At 40.2% G+C, this 23,924-nt stretch overlaps 1 protein-coding gene across 1 annotated transcript in view; it reads left to right on the top strand.

Annotated features, from left to right (window-relative positions):
• Positions 1–22,778, top strand: part of FHDC1 (FH2 domain containing 1) — a 57,863-nt gene extending 35,085 nt beyond the window's left edge. The window contains 6 exon segments of the mRNA XM_020994107.2: positions 5,344–5,414; positions 5,510–5,617; positions 7,359–7,429; positions 9,382–9,499; positions 15,945–16,109; positions 18,535–22,778. Of these exon segments, the coding sequence (XP_020849766.1) occupies positions 5,344–5,414; positions 5,510–5,617; positions 7,359–7,429; positions 9,382–9,499; positions 15,945–16,109; positions 18,535–20,616 (2,615 nt within the window). The 3' untranslated portion in view covers positions 20,617–22,778.
• The last annotated feature ends 1,146 nt before the right edge of the window (positions 22,779–23,924 follow it).

Here is a 23,924-nt window from a genome sequence, read left to right as displayed (position 1 = left end):
TTCTTCCATTGTCTGTAGATCTGACAGCTAAACTATTCCTTGCTCTCCTAATTATATAGTCTACTTCTTTATGGCAGCATTTTAATTTTTATTGTTTTAGATAAATCTTCAATACCTCAAAAAAGAGCCATGATTTTAGCAGTGTGGGTTCTCCCTCCCGCCACAGAATACAGCCCCTTTGTGCTTTGGTAGACTGTTTCATAATTTGTTGTTGCCAGAAAAATTATCGCCTGGTGGCCCACGTTCTGTCAATAAGCTTCTCTGATCTTAGCTAAGGTGATCCTTGGATAATAAAGGCACTACCCATTGCTAGGTCAGTACTTGAAACCTTTCCAGATTGGATAGACCAGCCAGAGCTTGGGCATAGCTTTGGGAACCCAGGGTCACCTCCAAGTCACGATAAGAGATTGAACTTGAGTAGAAGTTGGGTGAAAGCCAATTGTTGATAATACTCCAAATGTGAAATGGGAAGGTCATAGGCTCTTGGCATTAGAAAGGACCTTAGGGATCAAATAGTCCAGGGGTTTCAGAATCTGGGCTCTGTGAACTTATTTTAACATTTAGAAAACTGTATTTCAATAATATTGGCTTCCTTTGTAAACTTGTTTATTTTAGTTTAGGCATTTAATAACATGATTCTGAGAAGAGGTCCATAGGTTTTGCCAGAGTGTCAGAGGGGTCATAACACTAAAAAAGGAAAAAAAAAAGATCTAGTCCAATTCCTTCATTTTGCAGATTAGGAAATTAAGGTGAAGTGACTTGCCTATGGTTCCATCTTTTTTTTTTAAGTTTATTTTTAAAAGTTTTATTGATGTATTTTAAAAAAATACCAACAAAGTAATTTCTCTTTATATCCTCTCCTTCCCTCACTGAATCCTCCCTGGTAACAAAGGAAAACAGTAGTTAAATAAAAACAGTTGAACCATAGGTCTGATAGTATATACAGTATCTCATACCCCTTAGCCCCTCACCTTTCATAGTCTGCCCTCCTTGACCAAGGAGAGCTCATTACCATCACAGTTCAGTTGACCTTCATTTTTTTCTTTTACATTATTGTAGTCCTTATGTATAGTATATGTATAGTCTTTACCTGGGTATTTTACCTCACTTCTTATCAGCTCCAATATTTCAGTTTCCATGTTTCTTTGGATGATGCGTATTTGTCTTTGTAGAATGCAGTAGTCTTCCATTACAAATGGGGATTCCTTTCAGATATGGACTAGATCACCACTGAGATCGTTTTCAGGTGGATCCCATAAAATTCTGTGATTTTGTAATTCATATTGGCTCATATAAGTTTAAGACTGAAAGGGACTCCAGATGCCATTTAGTTCACCCCCTTCCTTTTACAGGTGGAGAAACTGACGCCCACAGAGATTCCATGACTTACTCAAGATTAAACAGGTAGCAACTGTCTGAGATAGAATTTGAATCCTAGTGCCCTTTTCACACATGCCACAATTTGTTAGAACAGTTCTTAGTTGTAGAGCATCTATTTTATTTCTGAGTTTTGTGACACCTCCCCCACCAAAGTCCTGTTTACTAGGATTATTTTTTTCTTTTTCTTTAGTTTTCATCATTCACTCTTATAAGATTCTGAGTTCTAAATTTTTCCTCCTCCCTCCCCAAGAAGGCATGCAATCTGATATAGGCTATACATGTATAATCATATTAAACATATTTCCACGTTAGTCATGTTGTGAAAGAAGAATCAGAACAAAAAGGGAAAACCACGCGAAAGAAAAAACAAACTAAAAAGAGAAAATAGTATGCTTCAATCTGCATTCAGACTCCATAGTTCTTTCTCTGGATGTGGAGAGCATTTTCTATCATGAGACCTTTGGAGATGTCTTAGATCCTTGCATTGCTGAGAAGGGCTAAGTCTATCAAAGTTAGTCATCACATTATGTGGTTGTTGCTATGTACAATGTTCTGCTTCTGCTCACTTCACTCAGCATCAGACCATGCAAATCTTTCCAGGTTTTTCTGAAGTCTGCCTGCTTATCATTTCTTATAGTACAATAGTATTCCGTTATATTCATATACCACAACTTGTTCAGCCATTCCCCAATTGATGGATATCCCCTCAATTTCAAATTCTTTGCCACCACACAAAGAGTTGCTATAAATATTTTTGTGCGTGTGGGTCCTTTCCCATTTTTTTTACAGTCTCTTTGGGATACAGACCTTTACTGGATTACTTAACCTAGCTTCTTGGAACCAATATACTGGGGGAATCTATCTTTGTATTTGTCTTTCTGATTTCTCATTGAGTCATGACTTGGCAGTCATGTGGTGATGTGGATTGACCACTGGATTCGGAGTCAGGAAGTCCTGAGTTTGAATCCTGCCTTGGACACTTAATAGCTGTGTGACCTTGAGCAAGACTCTTAACTTCTATTCCTCATCTGTAAGATGGAGATAATAATGGTTCCCAGGGAGAATCAAATGTAATTATACTGAGAATATACTGTACTTAACACACTTTTCAAAACTGAAAGTGCTATATAAATGTTAGTTATTGTTATTTTGTTGTCCATGAACTTTTCTGCAATTCATCAATGCCAACTAGTTTTCCTCTTTGTCACCCTTGAGGTTTCTAGTTGTTTTATTTTGATTTTGATTTCCTGTTTGTTCACTATTCCTTGTGGCTGAGTAATGTTTAGCATTTTAGCCCATTAATTTTATTCTTTAGAAAACTAAAAAATAAACCTTTTCTCATGAAATATCCTTTTCTTCTGCTCTAGCTATAGCAACACATGTAGTAGCTTTTGAAGGATTTATAATTTTTATTTTGTGTTAGGAAAAAGTACTTTTCCTCTTTCATGTCTAGTAGGAATATAGTTTAAAATTATTTGTAAATTAGTGGGCCTGGTGGAAATGTCCCTTATCTGTTTTCTCTTAGAGAACTGGCCTACTTAGATAACATAACGTAGGCCAGGATCCAAGTATAATTTAATTGAAAGTAATTCCAGTAATACCAGGCATAGAAGGAGAGAGTATGGTTGTCAAAATATTATAGGTGATTTACAACTCTTAAAATTAGAGGTTTTTCAGCTTTGTACACATATTCAAATAAATTTAAGATAGCCAATTTACAACTTTTATAGTGCTATTCATCTAACATTTATAGTCATTTTGTAGAGATGTACAGCAGATGGGTTATGTAGAAAAAATGGTCACTTTGTCGCAGACCTGAAATATGTATCTTTTTGTTTTTAAAGAAACCATCAATTTGAAACGAAGGCAGAGTGTTGACAAGGTGGCCATATTGTAAGCACAGTACTTTGCAAATTATTTGCATGCTGTCTTGGCATGATTAGGAACAACAACAAAAAAAAGGTTTTTTGGAGCTCATTGGAAAAACAAAATACCACCTGCTTTTTAATCCTTCCTATTCTGTTAACCCAATCTTAAACTGAATTTAAGGAAGAAAATTAAAGGAATAAAACCTGGAAAGGAAAATTTATTTCTAAGACACATAGCCTTTACCCTCAGAGGTAAAATCTTAAGTTTAGAACTAAAAGGGAGCATAACCCAATTGTTTTACAGTTGAGGAAACTGATTTCTTAAAAAATGACTTAAATTTTTTTTTATTCTGAACTTAAACACCAATTACAATGAGCATTTCAATGTACATACTAACACAGAAGAAAAAGGATTGTACATGAAACTATGAATCTCTCTATAGCTTTATTTTCTTTTAAAGTACATAATATTTTTTAGCATTTAACTTTTAAAGCCATCCTGTTTATCTGTGCTTCTGCCCTTCCTTCTGTTTTCTTCTATAAATTAAAAAAAATTACTTAAGTGACTATCTTTTTATTTCTTTTTTTCCCGGGGGGATGGGGAATGCTATCTCTGGTTATTCTCTGTCTCACTTTGAAAAAAAAAAGGAAAAACAAAATCTTATAACAAATATACACAATCAAGCAAAATAAATTTCCAAATGGACAGTGTGTATGTCTTATTTGTGCATCCAGAGTTCATCATCTCTCTCAAGAGGTGGATAGCATTCTTTGTCAGTGGTCCTCTGACATTGTGACTGGTTACGGCACTGCACAGAATTCTTAAGTCTTACAATGTCATTGTTACTGTATAATTCTCCTGGTTCTATCATTTTACTCTGCATCCATTCATACAAGTCATCCCAAGTTTTCTGAAACTGTGTCTTCATCATTTCATTATATTGCAATAAGGTTACATTACATTCGTATGCCATGATTTGTTCAACTATTTCCCTGTTGATAGGCAGGTATCCCCTTAGTTTCCAGTTCTTTGCTATAACTAAAAGAAATACTACATATGGCTCCTTTCCTCTGTATTTAATTTCTTTGAGGTATAGGCCTTGTATCATTGATTGAAAGGGCTATATGCTGTTTAGTGATTGGGCAGGGGGAGGGCAGAGTTCCAAACTGATTTCCAGAAAGTTGCACCTTTCTGGTTTCACTAACAGTGAAGCGCGGTGCTGCCCGTTTACCCACAGCGCCTCCAGCATTTACAATTTTCCTTTTTTTGGGCCATTTTTGTCAATCTTATGGGTGTGAGGTAGAACCTCAGTGTTATTTTAATTTGAATTTCTCTATTGTTGGAGAATTTTAAAAATATGGTTGATTTTTTAAAAAAATATGAAGTACCTATAGTTATTGATAGCTTGTGTTTCTTCCTTTGAAAACTGTTGAGTCCCCAAGGAGTTGAATGGCTTGCCTAAATCTCCTAGATATATTCATATGGCAGAGCTGAATTAGAACCCATGGTTTATTCTTGTTGGATACTTCTTCAGCCAACAAGCATCAGAATCTCTCTGTTGTTTATAAGGGGCAGTCTTTAAGAGCTGCTTTACCCAATATTTCCCCGTCTAGTGGCCAGCCTTCTGTTGATGACCTCATCTGCTCTTAACTTGATGGGTCTTTCAGATGAAAAACTCGTAGACAATTGCCTGGCATGTACTTGAAGCTTGGCAGGACCTGTCAGAGCTTGTACTCTGGCACAGCTTTTGAGAACCCAGTGTTGCCTTGAAACCATGGCGAGGAATATGAGTAGGACTCCAGTTGAGAAAAACATATAGCATTTCGTTTTTATTCGTCTTGTACATTGTTTTCTCATTTTTGCAAACTTTGTTCATTGAGTGTTTTGTAAGTTACTAATAGTGTTCTCAAACAAATCCTGTTATATTTGCAATCTAAAGCAAAGGGCCTGGTGGATTACTAATAATGGCTGGGGAGATAATCCCCTCCTGGTTTTGTGTGCAAGTACAGTTTAGATACCAGTCTGACAAATGTGGATTAGGGATCAGGATTTAAGCTAAAAACCTCTTCAAGACTTTCCTTTGCCTTTTTCCAGAGCTGATGTCCTGTGAGGAGTTACATTCTATACTGCACTTAGTCCTCCAGGCTGGAAATATTATGAATGCGGTAAGTCCAATTCTAAATGCAAATGGGGCTTTTCTGCTTTGATGTGGCAATCTACAGAAGGTACATACTGTTTCTTTTGATTTTTCTCTCTTTAGGGAGGTTATGCTGGCAATGCAGTGGGTTTCAAATTGTCATCATTGCTCAAATTAGCAGACACGAAAGCAAACAAACCAGGGATGAATCTGCTCCACTTTGTGGCTCTGGTAGGTAAAAAGGATTGCTGGTGGCTGTCTGGGGCCAGGAAGACAGGGACCAGCCAGATGACTGAGATGTCAGGGAAGCTGTTGTGTTTGTGGGAGGAGGAGCATTTCCCCACAGAGCTTTTTTATTAAAGAGCAGTGCTTTGTAAAGGGCCATACTCACCAGTTGAAAAACACATATTAGGATGGCAGTGCTCCTCCTACCCCTGGACACCTGGGTCCTCCCCACTCTTCACCCAACTCAACTATTCTTAAAAATGAGTCTAAACGAGGGACATTTCCTGGTTTCAGTTACAAACATTGTTCAGTTGTTTTTCAGTAGTGTCCAACTCTTTGTGATCCCACTTGGGGTTTTCTTGGCAAAGATACTGGAGTGGTTTGCCATTTCCTTCTCCAGCTCATTTTACAGATGAGGAAACTGAGGCAGATAGGGTTAAGTGACTTGCCCAGGGTCACAGAGCTAGTAAGTGTTGGAGGCTGGATTTGAACTAAGGAAGATGAGTCTGTCTGGCTTCAGGCCTGGCACTCTATCCATGGGCCACCTAGTCACCTAATAAATTGGGTCATCACGTCCTTTCCAGGGGTGGGGAACCTGCAGCCTTGAGGCCACATGTGGCCTTCTGAGTCCAAGTTTTACAGAACAAGTCCTTTTATTAAGGGTGATGATTTGGTCAAAGGGCTGCACTTGAGGACTTAGAGGGCCACATGTGGCCTTGAGGCTGCAGGCTCCCCACCCCTGCCTTTGACTATCTCTGCCTAGATAGAGTTAAGATGGAACACATTTCCCCTTTTTAAAAATAAAGTTCTTTTATTTCTAAATCAAGGCCATTTCTTCTTAACCCCTTACTTCCCCTAATGAATATGTCCTCATTATCAGAGAACAACATTCACTGAAAACAAATTCTCATAATGACTGCCTGTGGTGGTATAGAACCAGGGTTTTTTTTCATTTGTTTATCTGATGCCAAATAACCTACTTTGCTCTTTTTCTCCCTCTGACTTGAACTAGTTTTGATGTCACAAGCACAACTTTCATTTTCAGAGGACAGTAATTTATTTTAGCAACATACTTGGTTGAAAAGCTCATTTTCAAGCCCTTTGAGATATGTTCTTCTTTTAACCACAAATGGGTTGCACATGGAGGTTTCTGTCAGAGTTCTCTTGTTTCTCTTTCCCACTGACATAATCAGGATGGGTCTCTGCCCATGTAGGGTGAAGTTTCATTAGTCAGGAATTGTTCCCCTCCCGCCTCCCATCCTCCCATCCTCTAAATAGGCACAGAATCAAAACACCTCCATGGTGTGCACCTTCTGATTAAGCTCGTCCTGTGAACTGGTTTAACGGCTGCCACATATCTTGATCATTTCAAGGCAAACACTTCGGTATGGGTGGCATTCAGGCAGGAAATATTGGATTCTCTTAGAAACAATGGACCCTGCTCAACCACTCCCGCCTCCTCCCATTCAGTTGTAAGGCCAAGGAATTGTATCTCATATCAGGGTAAGGTGCCAGTTGCTCTGGGAAGTGACAATTTATTTTGAAATTTGAGGTGTTCTGTAAATCCTCCTAAGAACATCATAGTTCACTTTCTCAGCAGAGTAACAAGGCATATAGCAAGAAGACAGTTATACTAGTCAGTTTTAAGGTCCTTTCAAGTATTTAGAAAAAGTTCCTTTTAAATCCTTATATGTTATAGTCTATATAGAGAAGAAATCATGGTTTTTTGGGGTTTTTTTTGTTCTAGGAAGCCCAAAAGAAAGATGTTATTCTTCTGAACTTTTCTGAAAAATTACGCCATGTTCAGGAGGCTGCCAGGTAAGCAAAGGAAGATTCTTGGAAAAATTTGTGAATTTGACTTTTTTGTGAGATAAAGAAGCATGTTCCCAGTTTTTAGTATGAAGTTCAAAATCTTCTAAAACATTTAGCTTCTTTAGCTTTGTTTGATTGGCCTATGGAGGTGTATTTGCTTGCCCCCCCTTCCCTTTTTTCATGAATCAATGTTGAAATGTTTAGAGTTTTTTCAAGAGAGTGAGCTCTTATCTTTGAAAAAAAAAAGATCAGTTTTAAAAATCGGATTAAGGGGGAAAAAAGTGTATTAAGAATTTCAAATCCCTCCACACCCAAGAGACAGCTCAGACTATGTCATTCTACCCTTGTTTATACCCTAATAAGGGTATAACACAGGTGGAACACAGGGTTTGTAGTAAAAAAAAAATCTAGGGTAAAATCCTTTTCCACTGTACTGCAGCATTTAAAACATTACATTAGAAACGTGAATTTCTGAAAGAAATTTGTGAGGAATTTTTTCCCTCTGATTAACAAAGACATGTTACAGAGAACATTTGTAACAAGAAGAAAGAACCAGTAGCAAATTCATGAATTAGTTTTAAGTCCTAGCTCTACAGTAAAGGATACCAGTTTATTAAATTAATTTATTAAACTTTAATTAGTTTTAAATTAGTTAATTAAAGATCCTGTGCCTGGATTACAGGAAGAAATATGTGAAAATATTTACTTAAAGTTGGTCTGTTAGAAAAGTAAAAGCTTTTAATGAGTGAAGCAGTATCATTAGCAAAATTGTGAAACTTTAAAAGGTTAGTGTTGACTAAAAGCACAAGTGATTAAAATGAAGGCAGAACACTTGAGTTCAAACACCATTAAAGTTGACAGTAATAGGGAAAATAGCTCTCTAATGAATTAGCTACTTTAGTCTCCTTGCTAGGACATTAGCACTCCTCAACTAACTTGCAGACAGCTAAAAGTCACCTTATCCATTTATGTTAAACATATGAATGGTTTTGAATGCTTATGAATTAGTGATTATTTTATTATGGGGTGGAACTGTGAAATGAGTCCAAATCTAGACATTTCCATTTAATAGCTGTGTGACCCTGGGGAGAAATTATTATACCTCTCTGATCCTTAGTTTTCTTATCTGTAAAATGAGCACAATTTATATTACCTACTTTGCAGAGCTGTTATGAGCAGGAAAGTGCTTTCTAGTCCTTAAAGTGCTATGAAAATATGAACTGTCAACATTATTGCCTTTTATTGAAACCAGCATGTGACTCTTCTCTCTTTAAAATACCATTATTGGGACAGGAAGTACTAGAGCCTGTCTCTTATTTCTTGGAATTAAGTTTTGCTATTGTTTGCTTTTAATGAGTAGAAGAAAGCATGAATATATCTCTGTCTCCCTATCTGTCTGTCTGTCTATCTTGCTCTTTCTCTCTCTCTCTCTCTCTCTCTCTCTCTCTCTCTCTCTCTCTCTCTCTCTCTCTCTCTCTCTCTGTCCATTGCTACTCCTCCTGCCCCCATCACAGGACTTGGAGGGTTGCCATGTAAGAGTTTTCTGATCTCTTTGTGAGAAACCATACCAATAGATATATGCAGTAGGCTCCCAAGTTCCATGCTTCTGATTGTTTGTCAGTATAGGACAAAGTAATGACATGATCTCTTTGAACCAGTTATCACCATTATGGATTTGTGAAGGAGTCATCTTCTTTTCTTTCTCTCTCTCAAAAAAACAGCAAAAAACCCCCCAAAAAAACAAAACCCACCACAAAAAAAGCCCCACAACAAAGCATGGAAAGAAAGCCACAGGGAAGGCTATTATAATAACTCACCTTCTGTTTTGATAATGTTGACCAAGAGGGAAAGGTCCTGTTTGATGTACCTCTGGGACACATGATAATTCCCAAAACGTGATATTCTGGAGTCATTTCCTCATCCTAACTGCCTACTCACCTCTGACTTTCTTCTTTTAGATTATCTTTTGATAACACAGAGTCAGAGCTTCACTCGCTGTCTGCACGGACAAGATCTCTAAAGGAAAATATTCAGCGGGATCCTGAGCTTTGTCAACAGATGAAAGCCTTTATTAAGGTTTGTTGTTAGTAGCTCAAAATTACACTGCCAACACTTCAAAAGGTCTGTGATTTCATTGACGTGGCTTTTCCCTGAGCCAGTACAGGTCACAATCCTTCCAGGCTTCACTGACTTGCTGGGGCTGAAATTACTTCATCCATCCTCTTGGATGATGGTCTGACTCTTGGTGAAAAGCTGAATTTGGTGAGTCTGGTACTCAGGCAGTAATAGTGTCTTCCCAGGTCCATGTTCAAAGGAGCACCAGATCTGGAGTGAATGGACCTGGGCTCGAATTCCATTTCTATCACATAATAACTGGGTGACTTGACAATTCTGGCATGGTTTTCTCATCTTTTAAACTGGGAGAGGGGTGAAACTAGATTGTCTTGTGAGCTGCCTCTCATCTCTAAATCTCCGCAGGATTTGCCAGAACCCACACTCTGTTGGCATATATTTTGAGAATCCAGGGTCACATCCACCCTTAGATGAAGCTTTGGAGTAGGATTTTAGAGGAGGATTCAAAATTAGGCCTCTGAATTTCAGAGTGCATTGAGACTGATCAGAATTGTATAGGTGTTTTTGTGGAAGCAGGAGGTTTCCATTAACATTTCTTTTCCAGGGCAGGAAAGAGAATGTTTACTCCAGTACCTATGGTAATATGCCTGAGAAAAAAAAAAGTACCACCCCTGAAACCCCAAAGGTGTTTTATTGTCTTCCTAATAGAAAGTATTGGATGCGGCATTAATAATAATAGCTCACATTCATATAGTACTTTAAAGTTTTCAAAATGCTTTGCCTACATTATCTCATTTGATCCTGAAAAAGCCTAAGAGAAGTCAAGTGATTTTAGGAAAGATTTGTCAGAGATTAGATTTGAACGTCATTCTTTGCATGAATCCACTGCTTTGAATATCAGGCAGATTTCAGTCCTGCCAAATCTGTGCCTGGGTGTTTTTGTCCTGGTTTGGTTTGTCAGCTTTTAAATTAAATCACAGATCATAGAATTTACTTTTTTTCTCATTCCTTTTTAAAATTCAGAACTTTATATAAAGCAAATAAAATTAGCATTTCCATATGCATTTTAGAACAGAAAGAGAGAAAAGGGATATTAGAGAACATCTAGCCTGGCATCCTTTTTGTACAAAGAGAGCCCAGGGAAGTGAGTTAGAAGTGGAGATGTATACTTGAGATCACTCAGGTCTTAAGTAGAGGAGCCAAGATTAGAACTCATGTCATCCACTTCCTTATCCAATGTTCATTTTACCTAATATTGGCTGTAGGCTAAGATTTTGGACCATAGGTGAAAAACTAGAGATCTTGGAATTCAACTACTCCTGATTTAACAGATGAGGAAACCCAGGCCTAGGAAAGTTGGTTAAATTGTTTAGTTACTAAGCATTAAAGATATGGGATTTGAACCCAGTCTACAGAGAAATGAGTCATAGTTATAGATAGTGAATGGTAAAATTGGAGGGAACTTTTGAGATAATCTCGTTCAGTGCAGGTGAGGAAATCAGCCTCAGAGAAGGGAAGTCATTTGTGTGTTTTTCTTCTTGGCTGTTTGTAAGATTAGAAAAAGGTGAGAGAGCTAGATGGTTTCATGCCATAGAATGTACTGGGATAGCTGTGCCTATTCACACCCTCAGTACAATAGCCTACTTGGGTGTGTCCAATGAGCTGATCAGAATAACATAAACAAAAAAAATGGCAGAGTGGACATGTTTGTGACAGCTCCCTGTGACTCATTAATTATATAGTCTGACATATACCTTTTATCTCCCATAGTGAAAAACAAAAGTGGCAACTTTTCACACTTGTAGGCTAGGATAAGTCTCTAATGCTACTTACTCATGCACAGTTAGCACTGTGAGAGGTGGGGAGATTGTAAGAAGATCCACAGAGGTTTTTGAAGTACTGGTCTGCTTCAAACGTGGATGGGTGGGTGGGCATAAGCCTCCTCTTCTAGCTCAGGTTGATTTGACAACCAGTGCAAATCAGAATCTCACCTTTTAATAAGTGTTTTTCATTCGTATCCTTCTATAGATGTGCCCAGTGTCCTAGAGGCTGGCCCCTTATTTTTTAACATCTTTTTTTTTTTGGCTTTTAGGCAATTGGGGTTAAGTGACTTGCCCAGGGTCACACAACTTGTAAGTGTCAAGTGTGTGGTCTGAGGTCGGATTTGAACTCAGGTCCTCCTGACTTCAGGGCAGGTGCTCTATCCACTGCGCCACCTAGCTGCCCCCTATTTTTTAACATCTTAAGAGAACAATAATAGTAACCACAATTGACGTTTATATAATGCTTCAAGGTTTGCAAGGCATTTTTTACACATTATGTTATATGATTCTCAGAAGAATCTTGGAGGTTTGTGTTTATAGACATACTCTTAAGTTGGAGAGAAGGTACTAACCTACTTTGGTAGAGAGAGTTTCCTCACTAGAGAGTCCCCTATTCCAGTGAAATTACAGGTTAATTCTTTATCCCGTAGAACTAGTAATTGTCATCCATCTGTTCATTAATGTTGTCTTCACTCTTCTTATCAGACCATTCTCTACCCTTTTCTGATCATAGACATGCTTAATGAAGGTTTTTTTTAATGTCATTTTTTTCCAAGTGCAAGTAATGAGTAGTAGTAGGACACTTGATATACCATATGTCTTTTTTTTTTAGATTTAAATTTTCTTTTTAAAAAAACTAAATTTACTTTTAGCATTCATTTTTAGGTAAAATTGTCATTTTTATTATATTGACTTGGTCTACCCATGAGCAATTTTTCCAGTTGCTTAGATCTGACTTTATTTGTGTGAAAGTATTTTATAATTATCTTTATATAGTTTCTGGGTTTGTCTTAGCAGGTAGACTCCCAAGCTTTGCATATTGTCTACAGTTATCTTGAATGGAATTTCTCTTTCTATCTTTTGCTGCTGGATTTTATTGCTAGTATATAGAAATGCTGATGATTTATATGGGTTTATCTTCTACCCTGCAACCTTGCTAAAGTTAATTATTTCAAGTAGTTTTTTTAGTTGATTCTCTAGGATTCTCTAAGTATGTCAACATAACACCTGCAAAGAGTGATAGTTTTGTTTCCTCGTTGCCTATTCTAATTCCTTCCATTTCTTTTTCTTCTCTTATTGCTATAGATAACATTTCTAGTACAGTATTGAATGATAGTGGTGATAATGGGCATCCTTGCTTCACCTCTGATCTTATTGAGAAGGCTTCAAGCTTATCCCCATTATAGACAATGCTTGCTGATGGTTTTATGTAGATACTACTTATCATTTTAAGGAAAGCTCCATTTATTCCCATTAAGCATTCATTAAGAAATTTTTTTTTGAGTTCTGAATTCTCTCCCATCCCTCTCCTACCCTTTGAGAAGGCAAGAAATGTATTATGTTATACATGTGAAATCATGCAAAATATATTTCCATATTAGCCATGTTGCAAGAATAATAAAGAAAGCAAAAAAATTATACTTCAATCTGCACTCAGACTTCACCAGTTCCCTCTCTGGAGGTGGATAGTGTTTTTCATCGTGAGTCCTTTGGAATTGTCTTGGATCATTGTACTGATCAGGGTAGCTAAATCTTTCACAGTTGATCATTGTTAGAATATTGCTGTTACTGTGTATGGTCTTCTCCTGGTTCTGCTCACTTTACTTTGCATCAGTTCACATGAGTCTTCCCAGGTTTTTCTGAAACCATCCTGCTCATCATTTCTTATAGCATAATAGCATTCCATCACAATCATATGTCACAACTTGTTTAGCCATTCCCCTATTGAGGGACATCCCTTCAATATCCAATTCTTTGCCACCACTTCTATCTTTCCATTGTTCTCTTTGTCATATCCAGTTTTTATTATTTTTAATGTTGACTTCCTAGTGTGACTGCTTATATGATGAAAGTCTTCATTATTAGTTATGGCAGCATGGACATTTCCAAACCAGCACCAATCTAAGTGTCTTGGCCTTTTGGTACTGAAGTCTGTTCAGTGTTCCAAGAAATTAAAGAGTTAAGTTTTATTTGGCCATTCAGATTGTAATTTGTTGGCATTTGTGCCAATAAAACACACCTCTCCTGGTGGACCTTAGGGGTTTTTTTTTGTTGTTTTGTTTTTGTTTTTTGCTGTTTTGTTTTTTGTGGGAGGAGTTGCCTTTAAATTTTTACTGTTTATAACATTTAAATACAGCCCAGAAAATAAGTCTTGGTAAGATAAAGGATACTCCAAACTTGGGTTGTATCTTTCTTTTATCATTATTTTCTATAGAATTTGTCCCGCAACTCAGGGAATGGCTTTGGTTGGTTTTGTCTTTTTCCTTATATTCCCAGGAACTAGAGAGCAGACCAAGAAGGCAGAGCTAAGCTGCCGTGTATGGTCTTGTCAGGAGGCCTATTTTTCTTCAAGTGAGTTATTTTTTGGCACTAGTCCATTTTCATCCCCCCACTGGGAGAGTGACATGCAAAGATTTATTCCCTCATATTCATACTTTCTCTCCCTAAAGATGCTGTGTGCTGCACACACCCTCAAACTACATTGCCTTGGGCTGCTGGTTCACATGCATACTTTCTCCAGGATTCTAGTTTACTAAATAGTTTTCATTTTCCTATTTCTTTTCTGACATCTTTTCACAACAACAGTAAAAAAAAAAACCAAACCAGTCATTGTTCATGTTTGGGCACAAAAAGGACATAATGAGGAACAAACTTTCATTGAAGTGGGAAATGGGAAATGTTATCTTGGTGTGGATTTTTGTTGTCCAACTCCTTGCCTTGTTTTTTTGTTTATTTTTGTGGGCAAAGGGTGATAGCTTCTTTAAGACATTTATATAGCAATTCATCTTAAAGTCATCACCTATAACTTGATTCTCCTCCACTTTCCACATCTCTTAACAGAGAAAGAAACACACAATTTGAAATGTAATTTTTTCTAGAAAGGAAAAAAATAAGTCAGCCTTGGAGTCAGAAGGACTTGGCTTCAAATATTTCCCCTATGTTCCCTTTTTAAAGAGGAGCTATCAGTCTGTACCAGGAAAGGAGTTTCTGCAGTGGGAGGGCTACATACTGATGAAATCATAGGATCAGGCACCCTCCACCCAATTTTTTTTTGCTGTTGTTTTTTTCCTTATTAGTTTCAAGCTAAAGGAAAGATGATATGTAAAAGGAGGCAGCAAATTACCGTGGGTAAAATGCTGACTTTGATGTCAAAAAGACCTGGCTCTACCACTTACTACCTTTCCTAGCTAACTTCTGAGGCCTTCCTAGTTGGAAGTCTCTGTCGTTGTTCCTCACCACAGTTGGCCATTGGTCATAGTGGAGAGCTACAGGGAGCAGAACATGCTGGCAGCTTCTAGCTAGGCTGCTATCCCCTTGGCCAGAAGAAAGCCTATGCTTTCCAACTTCCTACCTCCCTGCCTTGCTCCAGGGGATGCTGCCACTTGAAGGAAGTGAAAAGATGAAAAAGATGCGGGACTCCCCAAGTAGAGACTGAATCCACATTGATTTTTCAGTAGGCAGTATCAGAACCTACTAGGGACTTGGAATCTTATCCTGGAGAAAATAAACACTTCTGAAAGAGAGAGAAGATGGCAGAGACATTAGTCAGTCATTTGGAGCTGAGCTGCTGACCTTTGCTACTGGCTGAAGGACTCTGCAAGTAATTTGGAGCTCCCAACCATCTCTAGTTAATTACTTTCTAAAATTTAGTTAACAGTGTATGGAAACTGACTCTGCTATCCTGGTCCAGAGCAGTTGGGACTCTTCTGATAAATGCTTATGAGCAGGAAGGCAGGTCCAGTGATGGTATGGGTCTTGAAGTGACTTGATGGATATGTATAGAGGCCTCCCTACGAGAAGGAAACCCAGTAATTTGGAGTGAGCCCAGACAGGGATTTTGTGATTAAAATACAGAAAGGGTCACTAGCTGTGAGTCTGAGTAATGTTCTTCTGTAGCATGAGAACTAGTTGATAGTGGCACATTAAGGATGAAAGCTCTTTTAAATCTGTTTAGTTCATTCTAATTCTCCCTCTGCTCCTCTCTTTATCTCTCCCCACCCCAGGATTCAGCTCACACCACGAGGAGTCCCATTTGAGAGGAATTCTTTCCCCTTTTTCCTCAGAATTTTCCAAACCAGCAATAAACCTGACCTTCCTGGTCTCGAACTTTCAGCTGGAGGCACAAGTATCATACAGAATCAAGGAATGTAAAATTGGAAAGGACCTTGGAGGTCGTATCTTCTAAGATTCTAATTGGAAACTGAGGCCCCCAGAAGTGAAAGGGACTTGGCTGAAGTCATGCAGCCAGTAATTAATAAAGCCAGGCCCCAGACCTAGGTGTCAGGTCTTTTGATGAGTTTACTGTCTGGTTCAGTGGAGATGCCAGGATAATGTGAATCTCAGACCTGAGCATCCAATCAGCTCATGGTATTTGCTTAAACCTTTACTGTTTTCTTTTTCTTTAGTTTGCTCTACAAAAGTTGGAGGAATTAGAGATTTGGAGACAAGAACTCCAGAAACAGGCCCATGCCCTCATAGATTTTTTCTGTGAAGACAAAGAAACTATGAAGTTGGATGAATGCCTTCAGATCTTTAGAGACTTTTGTACCAGATTTGATAAAGCTGTTAAGGTAAGTAGGATTGGAAGTTACCCTAACACTGAACAGCGTGGTTTCCCCCCTTACTTTGTTTTTTTTCTTCCATTTTCCTAACCTGATTCTTTGCCTGGGGCAGGAAATCAGGTCAGCATTTCCCACTTTCAGAAAGTTTTGAATTTAGTTGACAGTATGGCACGGAGTACCAGCTCACTAGGGTTTGGCTTACTGAGAACTGACTCTGTCATCCCAGTCCAGAGGCCATTTGCATCATTGGGAGGCCAGTGGTCTGTTGCTTTTGTTTTTTGTTTTTTTTTTTAAAACAAATACCTCAAGTCCATTTATGGCTGTGAGTAAGTGAGTAAAGCTCGTTTATGCCAACAGGGATCATTGGCAAAAGTTGTCTTCAGGTGGGTCCTTAATGGCCATCCCACACAAGCATTCCTACCACCCCCACAAAGAGGGGCTTATTGGAGCGTGCCTGTGCACCTGCACTTTTCTTTCTCATCTGACTCAAACTCCACAGTCAGTATCTGGAGTCTTCAAAGTCAGATCCATTCTGTCCTTTTTCTGTGTACTGGTCTTGTAGTTTTATTAAGCTCTCAGAGAGAATTGGCTCTCCTAAAAAGAGGTCACATTCCCTTTTAAAGCTCATGTCCTCATGTTAGAGGCCAGGCCTTGGAGCAAAAAAACCCTGATAGTGCCTGCTAATTTAGAAGTGGTTAAAAAAAAAAAGAACCAGTGATCCTGCTAGAAAACAAATCACCCATCTTTCATACTTCCATTCACTTCAGAGAAAATTAGAAGAAGAGTTATTCATTTATTTTTTCCTTCCATCTAACTTGGACTAGGTCCAATCTAGGACTGATCCAGTTTCTCCCAGGCCTGAGAAGAGCCTCCTCCAGTGAAATCAGAGGCACAGGCTTCCCCTCACTACACCTTCTCCGTCTCCTTGCAGCTCAGAGTATGCACAGCTTGTGGCCACGTTGACTCTCTCTTGTCCAAGCAGTGAGCTCAGCAGTAGGATTGAGGAAGCACCGGCACCGGCATCGGCTTTTTCAAAGGCCCCTTTTCCCAGCTGGAATCCAATAGCTTTTTTTCTCCCCTTTAAATGAGGCCACCTGCTTAATAGTCTCAGCACAGCTGTCCTGGGAGTAGAGAGCCTGCCTCCACCCTGTCACAGCTGGACCGGGAGGAGGGAGGCAGAAGGGAGATGGGGCCAGAACTCCAGCCCCTGCAGGAAGCGCCGGGCCACCTAAGGGGAGGGCGAGGAGAACTAGGGAAGTTCAGCCAGAGGGCCCTAGGCTGAAGGGGAAGGGAAATTCCAATCACCGTCATAGTGGATTTTAAAGGGCTAATGATTAGTTTTCCTTGGTTAGCAAGAGCCATGAATTTACAGGACAGAAATGTACTAAAAGCATATTCCCCCTTTAGCCTGAATTATTGCTGCTGGGGGTGCAGAGGGTATAGTTGCTTTCGATAGTTTGCAAAGGGCTGGTGACTCACCCTCCTAGTGAGAGGTAGGATGAGCATTAGTAGGCACATTTCTGCAGAAGCAGAAGAGTGGGCCCAAAGAGGAAAGGTACTTTTTTCTGTGGTGGAGTTTCTCTGTTGCATTCCATGAAAGAATTACTTCATAAAGGAGCTTAAAATAAAAAAAAGAAACAAACTTAAGTGCACATTTAAAAAAAAAAACAACAAATTTTTGTAAGCATTTATCTCTCCCTCATCCCACATTGAATAAATTTTTTTTTGGGGGGGCTAGGCAATCAGGGTTAAGTGACTTGCCCAAGGTCACACAGCTAGTAAGTGTCAAGTATCTGAGACCAGATTTGAACTCAGGTCCTCCTGATACCAAGGCCAGAGCTCTATCCACTGTGCCACCTAGCTGCCCCCAAACATTTTTTTTAAAAAGAAAAAGAAGCTTACAAAAATGCATAATCCAGCAAAACTAATTCAGAAATGTCTGTCTTATTTTATATTTTAGGGCTTATCACCTCACCGGCAGGAGGTGGGAGGCATACTCCATCTTCAGTCCTCTTGAGTCATGATACGTGAAGTGCTTTGTAAACCTTAAAGCTTTATATGAACATTAGCTATGAAGAAGGAACACAGGGTTAGGCTGTATGGGAGTCAAAATAATTGGCATTTAACTCAAGCAGGGATGAATGAGTGTGACGTTCAGATATTAAGTCCTAGAAACTGTAAACATGTCCACAATAGGGGGTAGAACTCTGGATTTGGAATGAGGGAAGACCTGAGTTCAAATCCTGCTTTAGACATTTACCAGCTGTGTGACCCTGGGAAAGTCACTTACCTTTCTTAACTTCAGTTACCTTGTCTGTAAATGGGAATAATTATGTCACCTATTTATCAGGACTATTGTAGGATCAATTAAGATAATATCGATATTATTATTGTTATTCTTATCCTTCATGGGTTTTTTTCCTCTGTTCTATAGGACAACAGGGACCGAGAAATGCAAGAGCTCCGCCAGCTACAGAAATTGAAGGGACTGGAAGAGAAGAGGCGTTCCTGGGCTGCCGGTGAGATCGGGGGCTTTGGGAGGAGCAGCAGTGAGAATGACGTGGAGCTGTTGACAAAGAAGAGTCTGGAAGATGTTCTCCCCTTCCTTCATCAGAGGCCCATCAGCCCTTCCCACCGACCCCCCAACTCCCGCCGCTCCCGTCTTTCTCTGGGCACCTCTGCAGATCGAGAGCTGCTCACTTTCCTGGAGACCTCCACAGGGGAAGACCTGAACAAATTCAATAGCCTTCCCAGGACCAGCACGAAGCAGCCCAGGCCTTCAGTAGCCTGGATAGACTCCACAGGGCCAAAGGATGTGAACTCAAACCACTTAAGCTTCCATCAGGTGCCAGAGGCCAAGAAGGACAGCCGTAACCCACCCCTGATTCAGCCTGTCCAGCTTCCCAGTCCGCGTCTGGAGAATTCCACTGCCATCTTTTACCATGCACAGAACCATGCCAATAATAACAGCTTAGAAAGAAACAGTGGGCCTTCATTGTCCACCTTGACCATGGGGATTGAAGAGCAAGAACTGGTTCATGGCTTGATCCAGTTTGACCTGCAGGAGCCGATGAAACAAGAGGAACCATTGAGGTTTATCTCGGAGGCCTCTAGCCCAGTAGAATCGGAATCGCTGGATGATGTGAGCTTGCCATCCCTTACTGCTGCTGATGACATCCCACTGCCCATTGGCCAAGACTCTAAAGAAGTGATGGAAAGGGAAAATGGTGACCCAGCCCCAAAGGACATGGTGGCTAATGTTATAGTATCTAGAAGTACAGTCTCTGCATCCATAGACACTAGTGAGTCTGAAAATAAAGAGGCCGGAATTATGTTCTATGTCTCAGACACCACTGACTGTTCCTTGACTTTGGATTGCTCTGAAGGAAATGACCCCAAAATGGGAAGCAGCAAATCAGAAGAGGGGAAGACAGCGAATGGCTCCATGTCTTCTGGTACTGGTGACATAGAGGGAGAGACCAGGAGGAGCAGAGTTCCCTCCATGCCAAATTTCAGTCCTACCAGGGAAGACTCTGCTCACGCTGTTGGGAAGAGTGATCCTGGCTACAAAGGTGGCCTGTCCAAGGACAAAGTAGTCAAAGGGAAAGAGGCAGCTGGACCAAAGAGGAACTCCCCAAAAGACACACCCACAAGTACCTCCAGACTTGGGAGTGGGCGGCGTAGCCTGGGGCCTGCTTCCAAGCCGGTGCGGACCCTGAATGCCTCTGAAAATGAGAGCATGCGCAAGGTGGTTCCCATCTCCAAATCCAGCAGAGGTTCAGGGAGCTGGAAACGGCCTGAAGTACCAGCCCGGGGAACCCCTCGGGAGGCCGCCAGCAGCACGGACACTCGAATATCCCGCCGAAGCTCCATCAGAGGCACTGCAGACACTTCCCCCCGAAGGCCTTCTGGTGTGGCAGTAGCAGCAGCTGTAGCAGCAGAAGAGCAGCGACTGCAGAGAGGAAGTGTTACCTCCAGCAGCATCCGTTTGGGGAAGGACTCTCCCTTGCAACACAAGACCTCCCTCAAGAAACCGAGCGCCAAACCCATCAGGAATCTCCCCAAGTCAAAGGCAGATGAAACTAAGATCTGCCGTACCAATCCTCAGGAATCAGAGGATGCTGAGGAAGTGCCCAAGCCCCCCCCACCTGTCAGTATCCCTCGGGCCCCTCCCTCCGTTCCAAGCTTTGCCCGGAACACGGTCGCCTCCTCCTCTAGGCGTTTGAAGACTGATTCGTCTCCTGTTTCTAAGGTACCTGGCATTACCCGGGCAGCCTCTCAGAGGCAACTGAGGATAAAGACAACTTCTGAAGACACCCAAACCAAGAATGGTGGTATCTTGAGGCGAACCAGCAGTGCAAGAACTGCCCCAAAGTGCCCAGAACACGGCGAGAGCACCAGTGGAAAAGAGGAGACCTCTTGGAAAGGGAGAGGCACAGCAGAGAAATCGTCTCTAAAACGAAAGGATTCCAATAGGACCACACTGGGGAAAATTCTGAATCCGTTATGGAGATGAGGAGAGTCTGTTCTCCTCTTGAGACCACCACTCTGGGTTTGGGGGGATGTATGAACAGATTTTGGCAGTGGGCTGTCAACATCAGATGTCTTCATTCCACATGACCCAGTACATGGGTTGACTTCAAAGTCTGTTCACTTTAAAGTCGCTAAAGGTATAACCTCCTCCAAGGACCACGCACCGTGTTAGTACTCTGCTCTCCGTCCCATGGTAAAAGAACAGTATGAATGTATAAATTTAATGCTGCTGTGATGGAGCCGAGGGCCTGGTACCCGAGTGAGCATTTGGTGCGGATCCGTGGGAGCAAATGCTCCACCTCTCTAAAAAAACAGAGAGAGGACTTTGACACATGAGATGATCTTCTTAAATACCAAGTTAAAAAACTTTTGGCCAGTTTTTGTATGACAAAGACTTATTTTATAAGATGATAGAAGTTAAATATTACCAATTTCCTTTTCTGAGTGAAATGCCTCCCAAGGAATAGTACAGGGGAAAAAGTGACTTTAATATGAAGATCTTTACTGTCTTCCTTTAATTCTGCGTCTCTCTCAGGGTCCTTTTGCTGGCAATAGGACCTTTTGGCCTGCAAACCCCAAAGTTGATGCTTCATGGCTGGCTTATCTCGACAAATTCACAGCATGGTTATAGCTCCACGTGCATGAGTCCAGGTGTGTGTGTGTGTGTGTGTGTGTGTGAGAGAGAGAGAGAGAGAGAGAAAGAGAGAGAGAGAGAGAGGGGGAGAAAAGGAACATGTGGGTAGGGAAGAGGGAGAGAAATCTCTGCTGGACAGAAAGTCAATCCTTTCTGTGGGCTACATACAGTATCTTATATTTAAAAACTGAGGTCAGTGGAAACAGACACTGCGCTTTGGACAGGCCTGGCCTCTTTGGGGTAAAGTCCAATGGCTTGTGTTCTGATGAATGGCAGCCACATGCACAATTGCCACCTGGTTTTCTGGACTTCAGAAAGTACCCTGTGTTTAAAACGTTCTTAGGTCCAAACCCCGCAGGGGTTAATAAGTCAGTGCTAAGGACTAATTTGTTACTCTTCTACTCTCCCGCCCCCCCTCCCCCATTAGTTCATTTGCTGTAAAATGATGTGAATGCTGCTACAATTTGTGTAAACTCTGGTTAGAGAGACAGGGTCTTTTGTTGTCCAGTGTTTCTTCTTCTGTGATTGCATGGAGAGATATTGTCTGTGACATGGTGCTTTATGAGTTAAGCATCTTCCTTTTGGTATGGTTTTTGAATCTTGAAAGAAATCCAGATTTTAAAGAAAAACAAAAACCAACTTTTTGATAGGCGAACTTTGCTTTCAAAAGAATTTTTATCGGCAGGGACAAAAAGGGAGGGGGATAAAAATCAGGCTCCATATATAAGGAAAGGTTTGGGCCTTAACCAGCTATACCAAATGCCCTTTTCCTACTTCCCTTTGAGAGTAATTTATGTCACTAGGGACCTAAAGGTAATTCTTATTTTTTATTTTATTTTTTAAAAATTGTCTTTTTATTTACTTATTAGTGAAATCTTATTTTCTATCCAACAGTGGCAAGTGTATTTCAGGCAAGTGCTGATCAGTTATTGACTTCACATGTTACTCTTTCCCTCCTTCAATGGAATGTGTTGTCAGCCAAAATGAATTTTATTACCTTTATACTTCATAAACCAGCCAACTGGGACAGGATGAACTTTGTGACTTAAGTAAAGTGACTGACCACTAGAAAAAAAAGAAAAAAAAAAGACAGTCCCACTGAAATCTCTCTCTTCCCTGGGGCCTGCTTTTAGGAACCAACCCAGAGCATCTGAAAGTGTGGGCCTTAATGAAAAAACTAGATGGAAAGGATCCACTTTGAAAGGGAGATTTTACTTGAAAATCTGTAAGCTGTCTGGGACTTCCCATGCATAGGCTTCCTATGAAATGGGGTCTTATTCAGTCTTATCTATCTTCTGTGTGTTCATCTGCATGAGCAGGTGGTTGATTTTTATTACCTTTTATTGGTAGTGAGCTTGGAAAAAAAAATAATTTAAGTCAATTCCAGAAAATGTAAATAAGTTTCTATATAAATTTGTGTAAGATGAACTGAATGTATTTAATGGACCATTTATACGTTCTTCAGCATTGTGTAGTTTAATAAAGTTCCTGTTTATGGGAGTTGTATCTCATCCTGAGCCTTTTTATTTGGTATGATTGGGCCACAGTATGTTCTGTTAGTTTTGGCAGAAAGGAAGACCAGAAGGTGGGTCAGATGGAGCTGGTTGTCATGGTTTCCGCAAAGGTGATACAGGGTATTTTTCTGCAGCACAAACCCAGGTTTCCCTAAGTATTTGTTGGGCCCCCCTCCTCGGTAGCACCAGGAGTGGGAGCCGAGCCAGACTTGGGAGAACACAGGCATTCATCTGAAATGAAAGACAGTCAGTGGAATGCTCAGCATCTCTTATATGTTCACGCTCTTCTGTGTTTTGGGGCCAAGTTCTGTAATCTCAGTGGGGCCAGCAAGTCTGGATCTGCTACTGAGCGTCCTCATGTGTTCTGGCTTAGCTCCACGGTTAAGACACCGCAGCTCACCTCTCAGTCTGGCTCAAGAAGGAAATGCGGCTCAGTTTTCTCTTATCTCCTCTCTTAGGTGTGGAGCTGTCTTGATGTCAGAGCTCAGTCCTCACTTACACCTTTATTTTATTTTTTAATTAATGAAGGTCCTTAAATGGGAAATCAAAAGGAAGGTGCTTCTACAAGATCGTAGAACTAAGGCTGGAAGGGATGTTTGAGGTCGTCTGGTACAACTCTTTCTTTTCTTTCTTTCTTTCTTTCTTTCTTTCTTTCTTTCTTTCTTTCTTTCTTTCTTTCTTTCTCTCTCTCTCTCTCTCTCTTTCTTTCTTTCTCTTTTATTAATTTATTTTTAGTTTTCAACAATCACTTCAATACACTTTTGAGTTTTAAATTTTTCTCACCTTCCCTCCACACCTCCCTCTCCAAGATGACATGCAATCTGATATAGGCTATACATATACATTCCTATTAAACATATTTTCACATTGGTCATGTTGTAAGGAAGAATTAGAACCAATAGGAGGAATCACAAGAAAGAGGAAACAAAACAAAATAGAAGAAAAAAAAAAGAATAAATAGTATGCTTCAATCTGCATTCAAACTCCATAGTTCTTTCTCTGGATCTGGATAGTATTTTCCATCATGAGACTTTAGGAGATCCTTGCATTGCTGAGAAGGGCTAAGTCTATCAAAGTTAGTCATCACATTGTGTGGCTGTTACTATGTACAATGTTCTCCTGGTTCTGCTCACTTCACTCAGC

Source organism: Phascolarctos cinereus, unplaced genomic scaffold (genome assembly GCF_003287225.1).
Source record: "Phascolarctos cinereus isolate Bilbo 61053 unplaced genomic scaffold, phaCin_HiC Scaffold_9;HRSCAF=440, whole genome shotgun sequence".
Lineage (NCBI taxonomy): Eukaryota > Metazoa > Chordata > Mammalia > Diprotodontia > Phascolarctidae > Phascolarctos > Phascolarctos cinereus.
This window is presented reverse-complemented; position numbering and strand designations above follow the sequence as displayed.